The sequence below is a fragment of the Mytilus trossulus genome, chromosome 2 (assembly GCF_036588685.1).
Source record: "Mytilus trossulus isolate FHL-02 chromosome 2, PNRI_Mtr1.1.1.hap1, whole genome shotgun sequence".
Lineage (NCBI taxonomy): Eukaryota > Metazoa > Mollusca > Bivalvia > Mytilida > Mytilidae > Mytilus > Mytilus trossulus.
In genome coordinates, this window is record NC_086374.1 from 19846441 (window position 1) to 19872364 (window position 25924).

General features: G+C 32.3%; 1 protein-coding gene across 1 annotated transcript; it reads left to right on the forward strand.

Annotated features, from left to right (window-relative positions):
• Window positions 1-156: 156 nt before the first annotated feature.
• On the forward strand, window positions 157-25081 carry LOC134706699 (general transcription and DNA repair factor IIH helicase subunit XPB-like). The gene is made up of 21 exons (XM_063565871.1): window positions 157-331; window positions 3952-4047; window positions 4843-4964; window positions 5597-5677; window positions 6024-6179; window positions 6722-6796; window positions 7154-7273; window positions 9661-9863; window positions 10441-10512; window positions 11145-11251; window positions 11387-11490; window positions 12145-12217; window positions 14159-14278; window positions 15969-16171; window positions 16951-17016; window positions 17294-17430; window positions 20288-20384; window positions 20714-20831; window positions 21213-21361; window positions 22444-22554; window positions 24645-25081. Exons 1-21 carry the CDS (start codon window positions 304-306, stop codon window positions 24765-24767), a joined length of 2361 nt encoding a protein of 786 aa, XP_063421941.1. The 5' UTR covers window positions 157-303; the 3' UTR covers window positions 24768-25081.
• The last annotated feature ends 843 nt before the right edge of the window (window positions 25082-25924 follow it).

Sequence of the window (25924 nt, forward strand, 5' to 3'; positions counted from 1 at the left end):
ATGTCGTAAAATATGAAAAAAAGAATGACAAATAAATTTAGTATAGTTAATTTATGATTTAGTTAGAAAAGAGACTGCTATTTTTCATTCCAACAAATGATATATGTTTTTTTCTCTAATGATTTTTTTTTAACTGAAAACAGATGTCGCGCAATATTTGCCGTAAACTTACCCGCAAAATTTTGCTGTAAAAAGCAGTTTGTTATTTTTACAGTTTCTGATTTGTATCTGCATGGGATTCTTACTTATAGTAGCCATGTGATTTTTTTAACACAATATAATCGCTTAGCTGTAGCTTTAGCTATGGGTAAACGGGACAAGAAAGATAAAGGTTATTTCTTTTTAAGTTTTATTTTTTGTGTTGATAAATGCAGTCAAGCAGGTGTTGAAAATTAACTTTTTCCCTGAAAAGTTCTGAATCGCTACAACAGTAAAGTGGAAGGCCCACCTGTTCGCGCTCAATCATGTTTGCTCCCTTTTACTTCACACCCTTCAGGTTGACACACAAAGTCTGTTCTCACCCTACACATTCATTCCCAATTTTTATTGGTTTTGTCTCTTTGTAAACAAGTTTTGGCAAGTGTATTCCTATAAGTATATTTGTTATCACTGTCTCAAAATAAAATAAGACAACATTGGGTTTTTTTTGTGTTGTATAAATCTTAATCAAATTTTGGACAGTGTATTTAGTATTTTATACTATGTTTACAGGTCATGATTTCGGAAGCTCTTCAAATGATAAAAGTGTTAATTTGACCCCCTGTAAATTGGAGCCAAGGGTGATGTTTCTGCCAATGAGACTGAAATTTTCGCTGACATTTCTCACAATCATCATGATCATTTCTTTAATCATTTATCCTTGTTTAAACTTTTAGAGCTTCTTTGTCTACACCCAAAGTAGTCAGAATTTCATCTTCCTAGTCTGCTTTTCTCTGGAAGATGTACATTTGTACTGTGACATCAAAGAGAACTGCAACCTTATGAAAATCTAGCTGAGTGTTTCTTTCAGTATTAATTATATCACATTATCAAGTGCTCATCCTGTCAATATGCATTTAAATTGCCACTGGAGGCTAATCACTCTGTCATCCATCTACAGATGTTTATTGCCTTTGCAACTGATGAACTGCTTGAATTTATTACTTACAATCATGACAACATGGTTATAATTTGGTTCAGTAGATCTTAAAATTGAGAATGGAAATGAGGAATATGTCAAAGAGACAACAACCCGACCAAATAATAAAAAACAACAGCAGAAGGTCACCAACAGGTCTTCAATGTAGCGAGAGATTCCCGAACCCGGAGGCGTCCTTCAGCGTCCTTGCATGTCTTTGTTATTTAATGGATTAGTGATCAAGTTTAACTTTTTGTGGTCCACATTGTCAAGTCTGTATCTTCCTCTATTAGAAGCATCTGTCTAAAATAAAAATACCTGAAAACATTGACTTTTTGCTTGGTTTTTTTCAGTTTCATGTACTGAATCTGACACTAGAATAGGATTTCTTTTATTAAAGGTGACTTTTACTCAATATAATATTTTGTGTTTGTTTATTCTACATTGTTGGAAGTATAGGAGCAAGGTATAAATCACCATTCATACAGGATTTAGGTCTAAGGGGTAAAAAAAGGGCCCAAAACAAGCATTTTTTTTCTAGTTTCCAGACAATATCGTGTGTTTAAATGTATGGATCTCTCTGAAATTGTACTACAAGGTTCCATACTACAAAGGAAAGGTGTGGGGGTACTTGCTACAAGGGGGATTTAAAAAGTTGAGGTGTACAACTTTTTCAAGGGATTCAATTTTCTATTTTAATTTTTCATATTTCAATTTTGAAAACTTAGAAGAAATCTTTAATTGCACCGTATTGCGCAATATATTTGTTAGATCTTGACATTTGTTATGTGTCAGAAACTATATTGTGTCAAAAATTTGGTCACAATCCATTTTCAGCCAGTATCAAGCTTGAATATTGTGTCCAAATTTGCTCAGAAAAAACTGTTCAGAGTTCAACCTCTGCTGTCTTATCAGGCTGTGCTCAGCGAAGAATTTTATTTTTATATGAATGAAGGCGTTATTTTTCTTGTTTGAATTGTATTACATCATGTACATTGTCATTTTGGGGCCTTTTATAGCCGACATCAGGTATGTGCATTGCTCATTCTTGAAGGCCGTAAGCTGACCTAAAAGTGACCTATACTGTGTCATTCTGGATTCTTGTGGAGAGTTGTCTCATTGGCAATCATACCATATCTTCTTTTTTAGCTCACCTGGCCCGAAGGGCCAAGTGAGCTATTCTCATCACTTGGCGTCCAGCGTCCGTCGTCGTCGTCCGTCGTCGTCCTGCGTTAACTTTTACAAAAATCTTCTCCTCTGAAACTACTAGGCCAAATTTAACCAAACTTGGCCACAATCATCTTTGGGGTATCTAGTTTAAAAATTGTGTCCGGTGACCCCGCCAACTAACCAAGATGGCCGCCATGGCTATAAATAGAACATAGGGGTAAAATGCAGTTTTTGGCTTATAACTCAAAAACCAAAGCATTTAGGGCAAATCTGACATGGGGTAATATTGTTAATCAGGTTAAGATCTATCTGCCCTGAAATTTTCAGATGAATCTGACATTCCGTTGTTAGGTTGCTGCCCCTGAATTGGTAATTTTAAGGAAATTTTGTTGTTTTTGGTTATTATCTTGAATATTATTTCAGATAGAGATAAACTGTAAAAGCAATAATGTTCAGCAAAGTAAGATCTACAAATAAGTCAACATGACCAAAATGATCAGTTGACCACTTTAGGAGTTATTGCCCTTTATAGTCAATTTTTAACCATTTTTCGTAAATCTTAGTAATCTTTTAGAAAAATCTTCTCCTCTGAAACTGCTGGGCCAAATTATTTGAAACTTGGCCACAATCATCATTTGGGTATCTAGTTTAAAAATTGTGTCCGGTGACCCCGCCAACTAACCAAGATGACCGCCATGGCTATAAATAGAACATAGGGGTAAAATGCAGTTTTTGGCTTATAACTCAAAAACCAAAGCATTTAGAGCAAATCTGACATTGGGTAAAATTGTTAATCAGGTGAAGATTTATCTGCCCTGAAATTTTCAGATGAATTGGACAACCTGTTTTTGGGTTGCGGCCCCTGAATTGGTAATTTTAAGGAAATTTTGCTGTTTTTGGTTATTATATTGAATATTATTATAGATATAGGTAAACTGTAAACAGCAATAATGTTCAGCAAGGTCAGATTTACAAATAAGTCAACATGACCAAAATGGTCAGTTGACCTCTTTAGGAGTTATTGCCCTTTAAAGTCAATTTTTAACCATTTTTCGTAAATTTTATATATCTTTTACTAAAATCTTCTTCTCTGAAACTGCTGTGCCAAATTGATCCAAACTTGGCCACAATCATCTTTGGGGTTTCTTGTTTAAAAAATGTGTCCGGTGACCTGGCCATCAAACCAAGATGGCCGCCACGGCTAAAAATAGAACATAGGGGTAAAATGCAGTTTTTGGCTTATAACTCAAAAACCAAATAATTTAGAGAAAATCTGACATGAAGTAAAATTGTTAATCAGGTCAAGATCTATGCCCTGAAATTTTCAGATGAATTGGACAACCTGTTTTTGGGTTGCGGCCCCTGAATTGGTAATTTTAAGGAAATTTTGCTGTTTTTGGTTATTATATTGAATATTATTATAGATATAGGTAAACTGTAAACAGCAATAATGTTCAGCAAAGTAAGATCTACAAATAAGTCAACATGAACGAAATGGTCAATTGACCCCTGTAGGAGTTATTGACCTTTGTAGTCAATTTTCAATCTGCTTCCTTTGTTTAATATTCACATAGACCAAGGTGAGCGACACAGGCTCTTTAGAGCCTCTAGTTTTATAATACATGTACTCTAGATAGATTTTGCATACAGCTTTCTAATTTCAGAAGAAAGAAAGGCAAAGAAAAAACAGAAGGTAGAATTAGAGGCAGCAGAAGAGTATGATGACTTTGAGGAAGAGTCTCCACAAGATGTAAAATCAGGTAAACATGACCTACATCATTGATGTAAAATCAGGTAAACATGACCTACTTCATTTATTTGTAAAATCAGGTACATGTAAACATGACCTACTTCATTGATGTAAAATCAGGTAAACATGACCTACTTCATTGATGTAAAATCAGGTAAACATGACCTATTTCAATGATGTTAAATCAGGTAAACATGACCTACATATACTTTATTGATGTAAAATCAAGTAAACATGACCTACTTCATTGATGCAAATTCAGGTAAACATGACCTTCTTCATTGATGCAAATTCAGGTAAACATGACCTACTTCATTGATGTAATTCAGGTAAACATGACCTACTTCATTGATGCAAATTCAGGTAAACATGACCTACTTTATTGATGTAAAATCAGGTAAACATGACCTACCTCATTGATGCAAATTCAGGTAAACATGACCTACTTCATTGATGTAAAATCAGGTAAACATGACCTACTTCATTGATGTAAAATCAGGTAAACATGACCTACTTCGTTGATGCAAATTCAGGTAAACATGACCTACTTCATTGATGTAAATGCAGGTAAACATGACCTACTTCATTGATGTAAAATCAGGTAAACATCACATACTCCAAGTTATACTTCATTAATGGAACTTTCGAATGACTTAGTTGTAGGAATTCAAAAGTACTATGCACAGTTTTTATTCTAGTTCATTGTTTTGAAACTTTCTCAACCTGTTTATCAAAGCTTATTGAGGTATATTAACATTATGTTCATGGTTATCTAACTGCACAAATATTTCTATTTTGTCCAAAGCTGTACCAGAATCTGCCACACGACAGGTTGATGATTCAGCAAAGGAGGATGAATTTGGTGCTAAAGATTACAGAACAACACTGGACCTGAAGAATGATCATAATTCTAGGCCATTGTTTGTTGTAAGTTATCACTTATGAATGTCTACATTTCTAGTCATTTTTTTACAGATGTATCTCAAATGTGCAGTCTTATTAAGGTATATTTTTACATAAAATGATGGAAACAATTATATTTATATAATATTAGCAGATGAAGATCATATTGTTGTTGATGTATGCTTGTCTTTAGTCTCCCAAACCTAAGTCAGGTATATCACACATTATTAAAGGTCAAGGTCATAATTAATTATAAAAGATGAAAATTTTGCAGAAAAGTGTTTAAGCATGTTAAGGATGATAAATAAAATACTACTACTACTACTTGCTTAAATAAATGATCACATATTATGAGAAGATCCTTACAGTAATTATCACCACTTTGTCATAGGTCAAGGTTAAAGTAACTAATTTTGAATCTAGTCACAAACTGTTCTTTAATTCTGATTGCTAGCTAACCAGTCTTGGCTTTTACTCCTCAGTTTGCTATTTGTCAAAAGACAATTAAGGCTTACAGTAAGTGATGATGTATATGTATATTGTTTAATTTGTAGAATCCAATCACACTAAGATATTAAAGTTTTGTTGTGACTATATAACCATACTGTAATTAATGTATTTCATTTTATTGAAGTATTTAAATCTTTATTTTTTAGGCTCCAAATGGACACATATTTCTGGAATCATTTTCTCCAGTCTACAAACATGCACATGATTTTTTGATTGCCATATCTGAAGTAAGATTTAATTTCTCTTTTTTTTTGTATAGGAACATATTAGAGTCATTCCAGAAAATCTTAACACAAGTACCATTGTTCATGTGGTTAACTTTTCTGTTACCTATTTTATGCTCAGACTGTACATACATTTTGCTCATGACCCAAGTTAATATGTTAGACATTACTTTAAAAATTGTATGCTACTGTTCATTCAGATATTCAAAAGAAAAAGTAACATTTTTACCATCATGAGACATATTTTAATGTTGTCCAGTGTGAAATGAAAGCAGGGGGGAATATTTATTGAAAAAAACAATATTTCTGTTGAACACTTGTATTAATTGATAACCATTTTGTTTTGCAGCCTGTCTGTCGACCTCAATTTGTTCATGAATACAAGTTGACAGCCTATTCTTTGTATGCAGCAGTATCTGTGGGACTTGAAACAAATGATATCATTGAATATCTACGACGATTATGTAAAACTTCTCTACCTAATGGCATTGAAGAATTCATTAAGGTAATACTGTTTAGTATGACATTATGAAGATATTTAGCCTTGTGTAGGTAATAAAATTAATGTGTTCAATAACAGGTATTGGTAGAACTGTAGTATTAACAATAATGATACAAAATAAAACAAACAAAAAAGCACACATTAATATCTGAATTACTGTTTTTTGGTGTGTATAAATTAAAATATAAATTTAATCATGTATGTGTTTTAAGTACAAAAAGAAAGTTTTGTCTCAAGTTTAGAGGCAATTTAATTTATAAATTGCCTCTAAACTTGAGACAAACTTTCTTTTTGTACTAAATTAAATTGCCTCTAAACTTGAGACAAAACTTTCTTTTTGTACTTAAAACACATACATGATACTTACCTGCTTTCCAGAAATCATTCTCATGGTAAAAACTGTACTATACTCATCTGAAGACTGTAACAGTAACATTATGTGAGTACAAAAGCAATATAGGTCTTTAGAAGATGTACATAATGTTCTATATGTGAATTTAAGTTGTTTAGATATGTCCTAGTAAAAGTTACCTTTTATTTTTCAGCTTTGTACACTAAGTTATGGTAAAGTGAAGTTAGTACTGAAACATAACAAATACTATGTGGAAAGCATGCACCCTGTAAGTATAGGATTGATCAATCTGTTTGCCATATTTAAAAGAGGTTTGATAAACAATGCTTCAATGCATATATATTTCTTAACGCTTTATATGCAATGCATATTTGTTCCTTCAAAGACATATAATATATATGTATCAGAACTTTGCCAGTTTATAAAAAAGTGTTACTTAGGGGAATGAAAAGAAATGTTTTGATCTTGTAGTGAAATATGAATGCTAAAGTTCACTATTGAAGACATTCAAGCAACTCTCTAGATGATGAACAACAATAAACGCATTCTTCCTTTTATATATTCGTGTCTTTTTCAAACATAAGATTAAATGATGAAGTTATTGTATTTGCTATTGTTTTCACAGGAAGTTATTCAACAGTTACTGAAGGATCCTGTTATACAAGAATGTAGATTCAGGTTGTCAGCTGAGGAAAGTGAAGGAGGCATTGTAGAAGGTCAAGTGTCCAATAAATCTGCCTTACAGGTAAGATCACATGGTACATTGGTCATTCTAAGTCAGTTGCCATCAGCTTATAAGCCAAATGTATCTATATATAAAAATGACACATGAAGTACATCAGGAGCAGATCCAAGGCAATGTTTTAAGTGATACTTGTAAAAAGTCTATGCATTTATCATATATAACACCCTGAAAAAACCTAAATCTGCCCCTGTGCATAAGAAAGAACCTTATTTTTATGCCCCACCTACGATAGTAGAGGGGCATTATGTTTTCTGGTCTGTGCGTCCGTCCTTCCATCCGTTCGTTCAGGTTAAAGTTTTTCGGTCAAAGTAGTTTATGATGAAGTTGAAGTCCAATCAACTTCAAACTTTGTACACATGTTCTCTATGATATGATCTATCTAATTTAATTGCCAAATTAGACTTTTGACCCCAATTTCACGGTCCACTGAACATAGAAAATGAGTAGTGCAAGTTTCAGGTTAAAGTTTTTGGTCAAGGTAGCTAGTTTTTGATGAAGTTGAAGTCCAATCAACTTTAAACTTAGTACACATGTTCCCTATGAAATGATCTTTCTAATTTAATTGCCAAATTAGACTTTTGACCGCAATTTCATGGTCCAATGAACATAGAAAATGATAATGGGAGTGGGGCATCCATGTACTATGGACACCTTCTTGTTTTTCCCATCACTTTGCATCTGTCCTCCGTCATCCATCGTCGTCCGGCGTCGTTAACTTTTACACAAAATCTTCTCCTCTGAAACTACTGGGCCTAATTCTACCAAACTTGGCCACAATCATCATTGGGGTATCTAGTTTAAAAAATGTGTCCGATGACCCAGTCAACAAACCAAGATGGCCGCCACGGCTAAAAATAGAACATAGTGGTAAAATGCAGTTTTTGGCTTATTACTCAGTTGACCCCCTAGGAGTTATTGCCCTTTATAGTCAATTTTTAACCAATTTTCGTAATCTTAGTAATCTTTTACAAAAATCTTCTCCTCTGAAACAACGTGGCCAAATCAAACTTGGCCATAATCATCATTGGGGTATCTAGTTTATAAATTGTGTGGCGTGACCCAGCCAACCAACCAAGATGGCCGCCACAACTAAAAATAGAATATAGGGGTAAAATGCAGTTTTTGGCTTATAACTAAAAAACCAAAGCATTTAGATGAAATTGAATATCAGGTCGAGATCTATCTGCCCTGAAATTTTCAGATGAATCGGACAACCTGTTGTTGGGTTGCTGCCCCTGAATTGATAATTTTAAGGAAATTTTGTGCTGTTTTTGGTTATTATCTTGAATATTATTATAAATAGAGATAAACTGTAAACAGCAATAATGTTCAGCAAAGTAAGATTAACAAATAAGTCAGCATAACTGAAATGGTCAGTTGACCCCTTTAGGAGTTATTGCCCTTTATTGTCAATTTTCAACAATTTTTCGTAAATCTTAGTAATCTTTTACAAAAAAAAAACCTACATGGTTAATTTAATCCAAACTTGGCCATAATCATCATTTGGGTATCTAGTTTAAAAAATGTGTGGTGTGACCCGGTCAACCAACCAAGATGGCCGCCACGGCTAAAAATAGAACATAGGGGTAAAATTCAGTTTTTGGCTTATAACTCAAAAACCAAAGCATTTAGAGCAAATCTGACATAGGTAATATTGTTTATTGGGTCAAGATCTATCTGCCCTGGAATTTTCAGATGAATCGTTGTTGGGTTGCTGCCTCTGAATTGGTAATTTTAAGGAAATTTTGCTGTTTTTGGTTTTTATCTTGAATATTATTATAGATAGAGATAAACTGTAAAACAATAAATGTCGTCAAAGTTAGATCTACAAATAAGTAAACATGACCGAAATTGTCAGTTGACCCCTTTAGGAGTTATTGCCCTTTATAGTCAATGTTTAACCATTTTTTCGTAAATCTTGGTACGTTATCTTTTACAAAAATCTTCTCCTCTGAAACTACTGGGCCAAGTTAATTATAGATAAAGATAATTGTAAGCAGCAAGAATGTTCAGTAAATTAAGATGTACAAACACATCACCATCACCAAAACACAATTTTGTCATGAATCCATCTGCGTCCTTTGTTTAATATTCACAAAGACCAAGGTGAGCGACACAGGCTCTTTAGAGCCTCTAGTTTAAAGTTGTATAATTTTCAAATTTTGGTTTACAAAATAGGTGTCTACTACTAAATAGAGTTCATGTAAAATGTATATAATATTTATGGTAAGTGCATTTCTTGACCATGTTGCATTTGTACTTACTATATCTGTAGTTAAATAATGTACTTACTATATCTGTAGTTAAATACTGTACTTACTATATCTGTAGTTAAATAATGTACTTACTATATCTGTAGTTAAATAATGTACTTACTATATCTGTAGTTAAATAAACCAGCCAATGGTAACCCTGACCAGCCAGGTACGTCTGCTGATGGCACCACAGATGGCACTGAGCAGCCGACAGTACCGTCAGACATATTTGATTATTACGACAAGATGGACAGAGAGGATGAAGATGAAACAGAAGATTTAAAGACTGTGTCATTTGAAGTGAAGGCTGAACATATAGAAACTATGCAAAAAAGGTTATTGTTAAACTAGATTTTAATAAACCTTATCGCTATTTGTCCGCCATCACACTGATTCCCATAAAATTTTGACGTCATAATACAAAATATCTGACACCTCAATAGAAAAGTGATTGTTGTATGACGTCAATAGTTCAAGTGGTACAGAGTCAGCTAGGGATAGCAATTAGGTGTATTGTATATATAGTACACTTCCAGTTGTCTTCATTACCTTAATAAAGTAACAATATGAATATTTTCTACAATGTAAATTTCATGGAAGAAAATTCTCCCTTCCACAGTTTCAAAGACGTATTCAGAAAAGTGCCATTTTCTGAAATTTTTTATGTTTATTTATTTGTTGTCATATTTATTTAAATGAATAAAGAACTAGAGAAAACATTGATTCCTCAATAAGAGTTTCAACTGAAAACTATTTTTACTGAATTGATTGACAATTTTTACCATGGAATTTTATTTTAGTATCAGTTCTTTGTTGAAGATGATGGTGGTTTTTTAGTAAAATTTGTGTTATATTTCATAGAAATAAAGTTGAACTGTAATTGATTAAATTGATATTTATGTTTGTCAACAGATGTATAGAGTTGGAGTTCCCTCTGCTGGCTGAGTATGACTTTAAAAATGACACCATTAATCCTGATATCAAGTAAGTAGTCACTCTAATTAATCAAGGTTGGATGAAGGATTGGATGAAAGGATTGGCTTAATGGATGATTTATTATTGGATTAAATAGAAATAAGTAACTAAAATAAGCACCATTAAAAGGATTTTTATAAGAGTATATGTCAGTGAGGCAGAATCAACAACACATATTATTTGGGAAAACTTTTAAAACAAAATTTGCTGGGTGAATCTAGTTTTCTGATGGCATAAAATTGAAAGTTTTTTTTATTAAATGTATAATTTCTTATAGGTAAAATATGCTGTTACATGTAATGCAAATGTCTCCTGTTTGTATAAACTAATAAATATAACTACCCAGGTCATCTAAAAATGATATATAATTTAATACTTGCATGAAATATTTTGATTCGAATAGGACAAATGCAGTATTAAAAAAAAGCAGAAGCAAGGAAGATATGCTGTGGGTGTGGCTGTTGTTTTATTTGACCCTATATTGGGTATATCAAAACTTTATGTCAGTGTATCTATGAGAGAGTCCAATTGGTGTATGCTCTATGTATACTCTAAATTGTAGATGGTTTTAATGCTTTGAAACCATTTTAAAGACTAAATAACATTATTTTCTAATCTGCAATTATTAAATAAAATTTTAGTATTGATCTGAAGCCCTCTACAGTGTTGAGACCATATCAAGAAAAAAGTTTGAGGAAGATGTTTGGAAATGGACGAGCTAGGTCAGGGGTCATTGTCTTGCCATGTGGTAAGTTTTTATTTAATAATAAAAAATATTTTATTTCTTTGTGAGAGATGCAAAGATGATTTATTTTAGAAACATATGTTATGAATATGCTATTGTTCTGCACCATATTTTATGTCTACTTATATCTCCAAACAGGTGCAGGGAAGACTTTAGTAGGAGTAACTGCAGCCTGTACAGTGAGAAAGAGATGTCTTGTTTTGGCAACATCGGGTGTATCTGTAGAACAGTGGAGATCTCAGGTCAGTACATTGTAATGCTAATGTTAAGGTTTTTGGTAGATGAGTGGAGATATAATGTAGATACACATGTCTAGTTCTCTTAAACTCAGAAGGTTTCTGAAGAGCAATGTAGTTTAGGACATTTGAAATCTACAGTAAATGCAGTTGTTTAGTAATACCAACATTTCTTTCTTTCTGCAAAGCAGTGGAGATCTTATGATAGTTATTTCCTTGTAATATATATTTCTTTAGTGAAATTGAGATTTCCAATAGCTTTTTATAGAGTTTTTATTTCTGAAAACATTTGTTGTTTCTGTTGAACAGTGGAGATCTCATCAAAAATACCTTTAATTAATTCTGAACATATGTGTTTGTAAGGACTACTCCAGTAAAATGTATGTGGGAGGGTAGGACGGGAAGTTTTAAAATTATTGAATGTAGGTCATGAGTTGTTCTTAAGTATGTGTCCATTACCATTATCCGAAATTATTCAAAAATGGTTCTTCGTTGTAGGGATAGTTATTAATGGAACCAGAATTATAATTATTTAGAATGCCAATGTGTGTTTTGTCTACATAAGACTCTTCAGTGACGCTCATATCAAAATATTTATAAAGCCAAATGAAATCCTTTCCTAACCTTGAATTCATGTGATTTTATCAATGCCATTTTCAGTTTAAGATGTGGTCAACAGCTGATGACAGTATCATCTGTAGATTTACTTCTGATGCTAAAGACAAACCAATTGGTAAGTGAAAACAGGATAAAAGATTAATTGGATCACACATATTTGTTATTAAAGTAAGGTATCTGGACTAAAATTAAAGATACAACAAAAAAATTATATAATTCTAGAAATAATAAAACAGATGAAAGCTACTTCAGTAAAACAATTTAGACAACATAATGTTCCAAAACAGAAAAAAAAACAATAAGACGTTTTGTAAATTCTGTAAAGAATTTATTAACTGAGGTTTCTTAAGTTTATTCGTGTTTATCAAAGTCTTACTTTTCTTAGAAATCCTGGTCTATTTTAGGAGGGTGGTAAAGGGTTATTTTCGTGCAACATGATCGCTGATTTTTGTTTCAGGTTCAACATGATTTTACTTTTTTATTTGACATTCAGTCGTGCAAGACAGGTTTCATGTTTAAAGTGTTCTGCATATTAATTTTACGTGCACTGTGATTATTAAAATGCTTATATTGCATGCTTGGTATTTTTCTAATAAATTTCAAACACAAGGCAGGAATCCTCAAGAACATTTTTTTTTTTTTTTTTTTTTTCATCAAACAGAAAGGCCTATAATGTTGTTCCTCTGTTTGTATTTTAAAGTTAAGAAGATTGTTATATACTTTTTTAAAAGACATAAACCGTTTATATTATAAATGTGTATACTTAATCGGGAATATTAAGTAAAACAGGTTCACATCAAAGTCTATTTTTTGTGCAATGTTCATGTCAGAAATTATTTCACATTCAACATGAAATTATGTCTTATTTCACGATTTTTTCGTGCAAGCACCCCCTTTTACCAACCTCTTAATAATGATTATATAGTCAATAATATTCTGGATACTTTAATTGGTAGACTGGAATATACTGTTAGAAAAATAATCCCTTACTATGAAAAGATTGTGAAAGATAGTTACAAATAACGGCAGCAGTCCTTTTGCGCCAATTACTGTTTTTCAGGGGTATCATTTGCGCCAAATTTTATTTTCAAAATGTATCAATTGCGCCAATTTTCGGAACTCATTTGCGCCAATTTACCTGTACACATATCTATCATAAATATTAATGATTACTTTATATTTATTCTTATTTTTGCACCAAAAGGTATCATATGTTAGGAGATATTTCACCATAAAGACGAGTTTCTGAAGAGAATTAAATGACTTAAGCAGCATTAGACAGTCAATGTACAGAGAGAGAATAAAACTGATTGCTTTGCTTAACAAAGATATGCGGATTGCCTATATAGAAACTATATAAGTGTTTGCTCTTTATGTTTTAGCCACATATGTTGATGAAACAGAGCTTTGTTCCCACCATACGTATGGGCTTTATTATTATTATCAACTTTTATTAACTATTTTATGGATTTCATCCTTCAATGTTTGTGTTTTTTGGCAATAAATAGAAGTTAAAAGCTACTACATAGTACCCATGCAGCAGCAGTAACAAAAACATAATTATGTTGCAGAAAAGGAAACATGTGCCGTGTTACACTGCCGGTTCCAAGTCGGAATAAAGGAGTAAGGAAGTAATTTTTTTTTAAACTGGCGCAATCGTATGTTTTATTTTTGGCGCAAATGATACCATCTAATTTTAAAACATGTGGCGCAAACGTAGCATTTGAGAAAAAAAGTTGTGGCGCAAAAGGACGCATTTTTGGCGCAAACGGATCTTTCCCCAAATAACAAGACCTTATGAATTATTTCATGTAAATTAATGTGTCCAGCTCACTCATGCAGTTTCAAATACAAAACACTCTCCAAAGAAGAATTTCATCTTTTATTAATGTCATACTCTAGTTGTATCCTATTACTTACAAGATTGCCTTCTTTTATAAATTGAAGTGGCCAAATTATGGTTATCATAAACCTTCCTGTTGCCCCAGGACTGTTGTTCATTGCTTATTTTAGAGCCAAATAATGGATGTGATAAATTTCTGTTGCTTTTTTTCAGGATGTTCTATATGTATCAGCACATATTCTATGTTGGCTCATTCCATGAAGAGATCATGGGAGGCTGAACGAGTCATGGAATGGATGCAAAGTCAGGAATGGGGAATTATGCTTCTGGATGGTTTGTATTTATATCATAAATGAAATCCTACTATACATTTTGGCAAAGTTTTCTTTCAATTTCAAACCAGATGCTCCGCAGGGCGTAGCTTTATACAACCGCAGAGGTTGAACCCTGAACGGTTGGGCAAGTATGGACACAACATTCAAGCTGGATACAGCTCTAAATTTGGATTGTGATTAAATAGTTGACACAGCATAGGTTTCTGACACAGAATGAATGTGTTCTAATGAACTTAAAATTTTTGTTTTCTCTTAGAGCAATTCACTATGCTGTTGAATATTAATCCTCTCAAAAAAATGTTTGAAGAAATTTTCTTTTTATTTATGAAATTTCAAATGAGAATGAACCCAATTTTTTTATAATCACATCCCCCTTTCCCTTATTCCAAAACTAATCTCAATTAAAATTTTTAATGGAGTTTGCAACAATAACTACTCATTTAAATACATCATAAAATATTAAGATGTAAAAAAACTGCTTGTTATCACTGGATGGTAAAGATTATTTTAATTTATCAGTTGGAAGTAAAAAGTGAATATACATAGTATATTGTATATAACAAAGATTTAAGTTGATTCTGGACAAAGAAAGATAACTCCAATTAAAAAAAATCTTGCAATTGCACAATATTGTGCAATAAGATATTTCTTGCTTACTATTCTGGACAAAGAAAGATAACTCTAATTAAAAAAAATTTTGCTATTTCACAATATTGTGCAATTAGATATTTCTTGCCATTGCGCAATACTGTGCAATTGAAAAGACTTGCTATTGCTCAATACTTAATATAATAATTTTAGATCCTGATTTGGACCAACTTGAAAACTGGGCCCATAATCAAAAATCTAAGTACATGTTTGGATTCAGCATATCAAAGAACCCAAAGATTTCATTTTTTGTTAAAATCAAACTAAGTTTAATTACAGACCCTTTGGACTTTAATGTAGACCAATTTGAAAACAGGACCAAAAACGAAAAATCTACATACACAGTTAGATTTGACATATCAAAGAACCCCATTTATTCAATTTTTGATGAAATCAAACAAAGTTAAATTTTGGACCCCAATTTGGACCAACTTGAAAACTGGGCCAATAATCAAGAATCTAAGTACATTTTTAGATTCAGCATATCAAAGAACTCAACTGATTCATTTTTTGTCAAAATCAAACTAAGTTTAATTTTGGACCCTTTGGACCTTAATGTAAACCAATTTGAAAATGGGACCAAAAATTAAGAATCTACATACACAGTTAGATTCGGCATATCAAAGAACCCCAATTATTCAATTCTTGATGAAAATCAAACAAAAGAAAAATGCTTATTTGGGTCCCTTTTTGGCCCCTAATTCCTAAAATGTTGAGACCAAAACTCCCAAAATCAATACCAACCTTCCTTTTGTGGTCATAAACCTTGTGTTAAAATTTCATAGCTTTCTATTCACTTTTACTAAAGTTAGAGTGGGAAAACTAAAAGTATTCGGACGACGCCAACGTGATAGCAATATACGACGAAATTTTTTTCAAATTTTGCGGTCGTATAAAAAGGAAAAGAAAGCACAGATAATCTTTGTAACTGTTATGGTAAAAGAAAAAATAGTTTCTTTATTTTTTCATGAAGTACATATACAATGTATAACAATTAAGCTCTTAAATACAACTCATTATATATTTATATGTTGTTACAGAGGTACAAACCATTCCAGCTAAAATGTTCAGGAGAGTGCTGACAATAGTAAATGCCCATACAAAGTTAGGTCTGACAGCCACTCTGGTCCGAGAAGATGACAAGATAGCTGACCTTAACTTCTTAATTGGACCAAAATTGTATGAGGCTAACTGGATGGAACTACAAAATAAGGGATACATTGCAAGAGTACAGTGTGCAGAGGTATATCATATAAATATAGAATAATAGATTGTTTCGTTTTTGATACCGACTATATCATGTGGAATATCCAGACGAGCCCGTTAGGGCGAGTTTAGATATTCCACATGATATAGTCAGTATCGAAAACGAAACTACCTATTATTCTGTTTATCGGTAATTAAGATGTCACACAATATATTGCCTAATATTTTCAGTGATACAGCCAGTACGCTGATCCTCGAAAATATTAGGCAGTAAGATCAAAGGGAAAATATACGAATTACAGATAAATAAGAATATGTGGTTTGATTCATTGATATGTTTTCATGGTTTTGTCTGTTTATTAGATCCTATAAGTAATATAATAACTGTATTTGGTGTATTGAATGATTGTATGGTGTACAGATTTATTCATATGACCTTGACCTCATTTACATAGATCATTGATAATCTCAAGTTGATGTGTTACTTAAACAAAAGTGAAATCTTCTTAACAAAGCAAGCGAGACATTTCAGCATGTGCAATTTTAATGATAAATTGAGTTTTTTTTTCATAAATAACATTCCACATAGTCAGGGATTACATTATATAACTTAAACCTTCTCAGTATGTTATGAAAGTTAGGCCTAAACTTTTTTAAGGTCAGGCATCTGACAAAAAATCCACATTTGAATGATAAATATACTGTTTTTTTGTCAACAGTTCATTTTTACACTGAATTCCTATGACCATTTACACTTTTTTCTAATAACCATTTATCAACTACTGACATGTACATGTATTTATTTTGATATTAAAGGTATGGTGTCCAATGAATCCTGAGTTTTACAGGGAATACCTCAATACAAAGTCAATGAAGAAACTGGTAAGTACTACCATCATTTCCAAACAAATAATAAAGGTTGAAAGATAATTGAGACATTGTATATATTTAAAAAGGTAGACCACATTCTGGATATATTGTTTGACAGCTTTAGAATTAAAAAGTGAATGACAAAGGCTTTTACATCAAAGGGAAACATTATTTCTACATCGTTCATCCCATATAGATATTGACATGGTTTTGTTTTTTTCCTATTTAAAATGATTGTTTGATAGCAAAACGTTTTAAGTTCTAATATTTGATGTTATTGTTTTTTCAGTTGTTAGCTGTGAATAATCCTAACAAGTTTCGAAATTGTCAGTTCTTGATCAAATACCATGAAAGGAGGAACGATAAAATCATTGTGTTTTCTGACAATGTGTTTGCACTGAAAAGTTATGCAATCAAACTCAACAAGTAAGTTTAAAATTATGTTTAATTAAACTCAACATTTATGTTTAGATAATGTCTACAGGGATGAAATGAGATTTAAATATGTTGAAAATCATATACACTTTTGTACCAGCAAAATAAAAGTTAATCTCAAAGGAAGTAATTTTGATTCATTTATTTTTAGCTCCCCCTGGCCTAAGAGGCCATGTGAGCTTTTCTCATCACTTGGCGTCCGTCATCGGCGTCTGTCGTCGTTAACAATTTTTCAAACATCTTCTCCCTCTGAAACTACTGAATGGATTTGAATGAAACTTAGCATGATTGTTCCTTAGATTATCCTGCACAAAGTGTGTGCTTCGATTTTTGATCCGTCATAAAACACGGCGGCCGTTACTTAAAATAGAACATAGGGGTCAAATGCAGTTTTTGGCTTATATCTCAAAAACGAAAGCATTAAGAGCAAATCTGACATGGGGTAAAAATGTTCATTAGGTCAATATCTATCAGCCCTGAAATTTTCAGATGAATCAAACAACCCATTGTTGGGTTGCTGCCACTTAATTGGTAATTTTAAGGAAATAATGCAGTTTTTGGTCATTATCTTGAATATTATTATAGATAAAGATAAACCGTAAACAGCAAAAATGATCAGCATAGTAAGATCTACAAAAAAGTTAATATGACATTGTCAATTGACCCCTTAAGGGGTTATTGTCCTTTAATGACAATTTTTCACAATTTGTTCATCATATTTGCTAACTTTAAAAAATCTTCTTCTCTAAAACTACTCAACCAAATTCAACCAAACTTCAACTGAATGATCAGTAGGGTGTATAAAATAAAGTTTGTGCTTTATTTTTTATTTCGTCAAAAAACATGGCCGTCATGGCTAAAAATAGAACACAGGGTAAAATGCAGTTTTTGGCTTATATCTTAAAAACTCCAGCATTTAGAGCAAATAAGACAAGAAGTTAAAGTATTTATTAGGTCAAGGTCTACCTGTCCTGAAATTTTCAGCCGAATTGGGTTGCTGGCTTTTCAGGTATAATGCCCCTGAATTGATGATTTTAAAGAAATTTTGCAGTTTTTGGTTATTATCTTGAATATTATTATCAATACAGATAAACTGTTAATAGCAAAAATGTTAAGCAAAGTAAGATCTACAAATAAGTCAATTTGACCAAAATTGTCAATTGACCCCTTAAGGAGTTATTGCCCTTTAAAGACTTTTTTCACAATTTGTTCATCATGTTGACCTACTATAAAAAATCTTCTCCTTTGAAACTGCTGTATCAATTTCAGCCAAACTTAGGCTAAATGAGTTTCAGAGTATCTAGTATAAATTTTATATTTCATTTCCTTGTATGTCAAGAAACATAGCTCCTATGGCTAAAATAGAACATAGGAGAAAATGATTTTTTTTTGCTTTTGAAGAAAATAGGACGATTCAAAGAACATTTAAATAAATTGAAAAGCCAAAATAATCATTGATGAAAGATTTAACCAAAAAAATTAAGGTGAGCGATTCAGGCTCTTGAGAGCCTCTTGTCTTAGGTACAATTTATGTGGATTAAGGAAAACTTATATGTTGATAGATAATTGATTCATGGTTTAGTTAAAGTCTGCATACAAGAATATTGAAAATTAGTTATCTCGTTGAACATTTAATCAAGTGGTTCACGTAGGTCTGTATCCATGAAAATTTATATCCAACGAATTATTATGAATCCACAGTATTTGAAAGCACCTAATTAAAAAAGTTGAACTTGCACTTTCTCAATGCAGTGGTAGAATCTCTGAATATATCTCTCATTACATACATTGGCAATGAGGGTCAGTTGCAAACAAAACTAACTTTACAACAAAAACAGATGATTTCTGCTTCCCAATTGTGAACTTTGCATCTGGGGCAATATGCTTAATTGTTTCTCCATAATGGTAACGTTTTATTCTGATGCTCAGCCCATATCATAAACATGTATATGTATGATGGCTTGTTTCGAAGCTAAGACACTTTTCCATATGTGGTTAAATTTTCAGGTTAAGAAGTGTGATTCATTTTTCCATAAATTAGCAAACCAAGAGTATCATTTTGCGATGCAGCTCCTCATGGTAAAAAATCCCATTTTTAACCCAATAAGTTCTTTGAAAATTTAATACTTTAAACACATTTAATAGCTCCATACTTTTTACACATTTATTCTGTGTTCCCTTAATTTCTAAATTAACACAAATGGTTCAGCTCAGTCATTTGTTTATCATAGAAATGTGTCAAATATTACTACACAGAGATTTTTTGTTTACACTTGACTTTTGAGTTCCTCATTTCAAGGCGCATTAGGGATATTGTCCCATCTATGTAGAAACATTTCAACAGTGTCTGCATACAAAATATATATCTCCCAATTGATACGATATTCTAGGACTTGTGTTTCCTGTCAAGATTTCCTTGATAGAGGGTTGCTGCTCAGAAGGAAGCTATTCAACCAAGAGTTGCAAATGGTAAATTTTCCCTCTTAAATTGTAGAGACACCATCACGAGTAAGTCGTCCATTATTTCATTGGTCATTTATATGCTTCACAGATGATAACGGATATGTTCAAATTGCAATCTTTTACCCTTTCCTATAATGTGAATTACCGATTTTAGACATATCACCAGGATTTTACTTTCATAAGCAACACAATGGGTGCCACATGTGGAGAAGGATCTGCCTACCCTCCTGAAGCACCTGATTTCACCCCCAGTTTGTGATAGGGTTCAAGTTGCTCAGACTTTGGTATTCCATGTTGTTTTGTGAAGTTTGTCAGACTATTTCTAACATGAGTTTGAATGTTCCATTGCCTCTCTTTAAACAATTTATATTTTTAATGATTTCAGACCTTATTTATATGGACCGACATCCCAAGGGGAGAGAATGCAGGTTTTACAGAATTTTGTACATAATCCTAAAGTGAACACAATATTTGTATCAAAGGTATGTACAGTAGTTACATTAGATAACATTTAGTTATACAATATACTTCCTTGTTTCATTTACAAATTGTAAACTACTTGTGTCTTAAATTGTCTATTTTGGTACATGGTTGAAACATATGGCCCTTTTTAAAACAGAACATAATTGATGATAACATACTCTGTATCTTAGTTAATCATATTATTAGATATTAAAAAAACTTAATCTCCAAGTTGTAACATATTTTGATACAAGACAAAATGTAGGCGAAAAGTGTTGTTAAGATGAATTGTAGATTTCTTAAATTGTTGTTTTATGTAAGCTATATACAAATGTGTTTTTGATGATAGGTAGCTGACACGTCATTTGATTTACCAGAAGCCAATGTATTGATACAGATATCAGCACATGGTGGTTCACGTCGACAAGAAGCTCAGAGAATGGGCAGAATTCTAAGAGCCAAAAAAGGTTGGTTTTAACATTCAATTGAAGAATATTGAATAAGGAGATGTTGTTTGTAATTTGACGGTCACCCAATGGAATCCAAATAACATGAATTTTAGCAGTAATAGGTCACTGTTCAACCTTCAACAATGATCAAAATCCCCAAAACGGCCAAACATGACAAAATGGGGATTTTTTTTCAAGGCTAAATCAATTTTTTTTGGTGGCATTTTAAAAATATGTGGGAGAGGTCTTGAGATTTTAATGAATTTTTATTTTTTTGAAAGAATTTTCATGAATTCCTAATAAAACAACTATATTTGTAAAATTTATAGAAAGTAGCACCAAAAAAATCTAATTGATCATTTGATACAATAGCCATATTTTTAATTTTACTTTTACCAGGTGCTGTAGCTGAGGAATACAATGCCTTTTTCTATACACTGGTATCCCAGGATACATTAGAAGTGCATTACTCCTTAAAGAGACAAAGATTTCTGGTCAATCAGGGATACAGTTACAAAGTCATCACTAAACTAGCTGGCATGGAAACGGTAAATTACATTTGAAGTGTATGTGGTCATAGAACAGATATTTAGAGTTCAACAGGGGTATTTGTGCCAAAAATACCAGTTGTTAGGCAATGACAATTTTCTTCTCAAGATTGGTACTTTTATCATACCTTTAGCTTCCTGAACATGATACATCTGTTTAATTACACCAAATATTTTAGGGATTAGTCCATTGATATTTGCAATTGAATTCAAACGCTCTGTTACAATAAGGACATGGGGAAAAAAGTCCCTTAAAAAAAAGTTATTGTGAAGGATAAAAATATCAATATCCTTACAGAAGGCATATCCTTGGCATATACACTTGAAATGGTGAATCAATGTATGTATGCTCTTTTGGGAACGATAATCGAATGATCTTTATGATTGACTTTTGTATTCTGAAACGTTTAAATGGATTTAAGTAAAAAACAAAATTGATACTTACAATTACATTAGATTTATTCCGTTTTTCTGTTAATCCGTAACTATAAACTATGAGTGTGTAATTTACATTTAAACAAATTCACACACACATGACTAAAGTAACTTGTCATGTACACTAACATATTTAATTTACAGTTCGGTGTGTTTGCATTTATTTCTTCTGAAAATATGCGCATTCGATTGGTTATATTAAGTGTTAAATATCCATTGATTCGATTCTAAAAATTTATATGTAATTTATTTTTTATATCTTCATGCTAAAATAATAATTGGTTAAAGTCAGATTTATGTAATGTTCATTCATGTGTATATTTATGTATATATTGGAGAAGACTTTACTAAGTTGGAAAACTTGTGTCTAATCCATTTGTCTCTTTTTGGAACAATAAAATATGTTTAAACTAATGGTGAAATAGAATATTATGCAAGTATAATAAATATATGCATCATTGTCTTAAAAAGCTTGAAAATATTTATTTCATATCTGATCACCCAAAAAAAGGATTGAAGAATTGTCACTTTTAATTTAAAAATAAGGGCCTGATAATAAGAAAACTTCAAAAGTTATAGCTAATTCAAAGAGTTATTTCAGATTAATGAATATGATATAATGAATAGCTTGGATGTTTTTTTTACAGGAAAATTTATACTACGGTACTAAAGATGAGCAGGTACAGTTGTTACAGAAAGTTCTGGCTGCCACAGAACAGGATGCAGAGGAAGAGAGGGGCGGAGAACCCGGCTCTCAGGTATGTCAGGGGGTAACAAATATTACACTGTATGTTTTGAAGAAACTTGGGTGTTACATACATGTGCATTCTTGTTCACTATGAAATAAGGAGATGTGGTATGATTGCATATGAGACAACTATCCACCACAGACCAAAGGATCTGACCAAAAGCAATCAAAAGTCACCCTACAGCCTTCATTAATAAGAATAATCCATATCATAATATTAGTTGTGCAGAATATTTGTACATTTAAGGATCCCTGGTAGTTGAGGACTCAAACATATTTGTACACTGTTATTTTCCAGTGACTTGAATCTAAGGTGTGTCATTAAAGCAGCATGTATATTCACCATATGTTTGTTCATTGTAAACATTTAAAGTTTATCTGATTATACTCCAATTTTAAAAAAGTGGGGTATACAGTTTTACCTCTGCCTGTCCATTTAATTGGTCCATACATTTAGATTCATCACTCAACAACTTCCTGTTTACCGAAATATTTGGGCTTGGTATCATCAGTGCGCAGTAGCTCACACTTTTACTTGTTTATTTTATTCTTTAAATGGAAATAATCTTTATTCTTTGCCTAAAACAAAGAAATTGTTTTAACCATTAACTACATATAATGTCTTTTACAATGATTAGCTAAATGCTCAAAATTACTTAAAAATATAGTTCAAAATGCTAACCGGTACATTTTAATTAGGGCCCCGCCTTTAGGCGGGTCGCCCTATAATGATCAGTCTGTCCGTCCATCTGTCCATCAGTCCGTCCGTCCGTAACACTTTAACTTTGTGTCCGCTCTATATCTAGAAAACCATTATGATTTCATACTTTATACTTTACCTGTTTATTAACCACCACCAGAAGTCGTGTCATGATGTATGTACAACTTCCTAGGTCAAAGGTCAAGGTAAAAAAACTTTGGTTTCAGTTGACAACCCTGTGTCCTGTGGTGAAGATCGTGTCCGCTCTATTTCTTGAGAACCGATATGAATTCAAAGTTTATACTTGACATCCATTTTAACCAAGACCAGAGGGTGCGTCATGATGTATGTACAACTTCCTAGGTCAAAGGTCAAGGTCAAAAACTTTGGTTTCAGTTGACAACCCCGTGTCCTGTGGTGAAGATCGTGTCCGCTCCATATCTAGATCACCATTATGATTTTATACTTAATACTTAACATGTTTATTAACCAACACCAGAAGGTGTGTCATGATGTATGTACAACTTCCTAGGTCAAAGGTCAAGGTCGAAAACTTTGGTTTCAGTTGACAACCCCGTGTCCTGTGGTGAAGATCGTGTCCACTACATATCTAGATAACCGTTATGATTTCAAAGTTTATACTTGACATCCATTTTAACCACCACCAGAGGGCGTGTCCTGATGTATGTACTACTTCCTAGGTCAAAGGTCAAGGTAAAAAAAACTTTGGTTTCAGTTGACAACCCCGTGTCCTGTGGTGAAGATGGTGTCCGCTCTATATCTTGAGAACCGTTATGATTTCAAATATTATACTTGACATCTATTTTAACCAACACCAGATGGTGTGTCATGATGTATGTACAACTTCCTAGGTCAAAGATCTGTTGGTCTGTCCATCCCTAACAAATTTGATCCACACTATATTTTGAATGGACAGCTGTTATTATTTCATACTTTATACCTGACAAACATTTTCAACTTAACATATATATTAACCAACACCAGAGAATGTGTCATAATGTATGCATCCTAGGTCAGTCCATCGATCTGTCCATTTGTTCGTTGTTCTTGACAAATTGTGTCCGCTCTACCTCTCGAGAACCGTTAATTTTTCATACATATCACTATTATACTATGAAAGTAAGTTGAGAATATTTATCAGTTTTAACTTAAAATCTTAGAATAAAATCATACATGAGACTATGTAATAACTTCAAATAATGCTTCATATCAGATTATCCATACAACTTATTTACCCCACTTTATTGACAGCGGGTCCCACAGAGATGGCTCCCATCTCAATGGTATCTAGTTTTACCTATTTGCACAGGTTTAGGTACAACTTTTTATCAATAATATATGATCGTTATATTTACCTGACCATATGGTTTGTTTTGTAGATGATGAGGAGGCCTGGCAGTATGAGTTCTATGTCAGGAGCAGACGACAGGCTATATATGGAATACAGATCTAAAAAGAACAAAGAACATAACCATCCGTTGTTTAGGAAATTCAGAAAGTGAAACAAAATATTTATCAGTTGATAAATTTTAACTATATAATCACTTTTGATGATCATGTAGAGTTGACAATGTGAACAGTTTTTTTTGTCAATGTCAGTGAACTGTCAAAGCATCACTCTGAAATCATAGTGCTATAAAATGACAAATAATTCAAATCATCATTTACTATAAAAGCTTTGTTATTGTTGATTAAAAGCATATTTGTCAATGTAAGAAAATTGTTAAATATTCAATTTCATTAATCAAATGCATTCATTAAGAATTTATGAAGATGTTGTTTAATATGTTGAAAACAGAATAAATGTAAAACTGTGTTATTTTTTTCACTGATTTTCTTATAAAAGGATGAAGTAAAAAATTATGATAACTATTCCTGAATGAAGAAAAAACAACCATTTTAATTCTGTCTTATTTAATGAAATATCACAAATAACATGTATGTTGCTCTCAAGGTATCTTTGAATACCTTTCATTGTGGACATTATGTGTGCTAAAATGTTTTTGAATTCATAGAAAATTAGATTCTCCTTATTTTGTTTGGTTAGATTCTTTACATGATATTTTTCTGTTTTTGACCTTGAGAAATATTATTGGTCATCTGTATAATCCCATCCATTTCACTCAACTCAAATATGTAAGAGAGACAGGCATTGGGATTCTATACATTCTCTATGCAAAACATGTTTCCATAAACATCTAATTTGTTGCTCAACAAATTGCTGAAGGCAGACAACTCAGCCCTTTTCTACATTCCGTCTCCTCAGAGTGGAACAGTCTCCTTTGATCTATATTATAAAAGAGCATTTGACTCCAGAGCATCAGAAAATATTTTCTTCAATCTATGTCTACTAAATTGCCATTAAGAGAAACAATGAGATAATTGAACAGATTTTATTTTTTCAGATGTTATACTTTAAATAGATAAAACTTGGATTTTTTGGAGTCATAAAGGAAACAAAGTTTTTTATGCCCCTCCTAGGAAAGTATAGGGGCTATATTTTTTTCTTGTCTATGTGTCCATCCTTTCATTTGTCCGTCTGCCTCGCTTCAGATTAAAGTTTTTGATCAATGTAGTTTTTGATGAAGTTGAATTCCAATCAACTTGAAACTTACTGTGGATTCATTATTATTCGTTGGATACCAATTTTCGTGGATTT

Coding starts and splice junctions, on each gene's coding strand:
- LOC134706699 (XM_063565871.1), top strand. CDS start 304: ATGGGTAAACGGGACAAGAAAGATAAAG. Junction 6,797..7,153: donor ATGTGGAAAGCATGCACCCT/GTAAGTATAGGA, acceptor TTGTTTTCACAG/GAAGTTATTCAACAGTTACT. Junction 21,362..22,443: donor AACTAGCTGGCATGGAAACG/GTAAATTACATT, acceptor TTTTTTTTACAG/GAAAATTTATACTACGGTAC.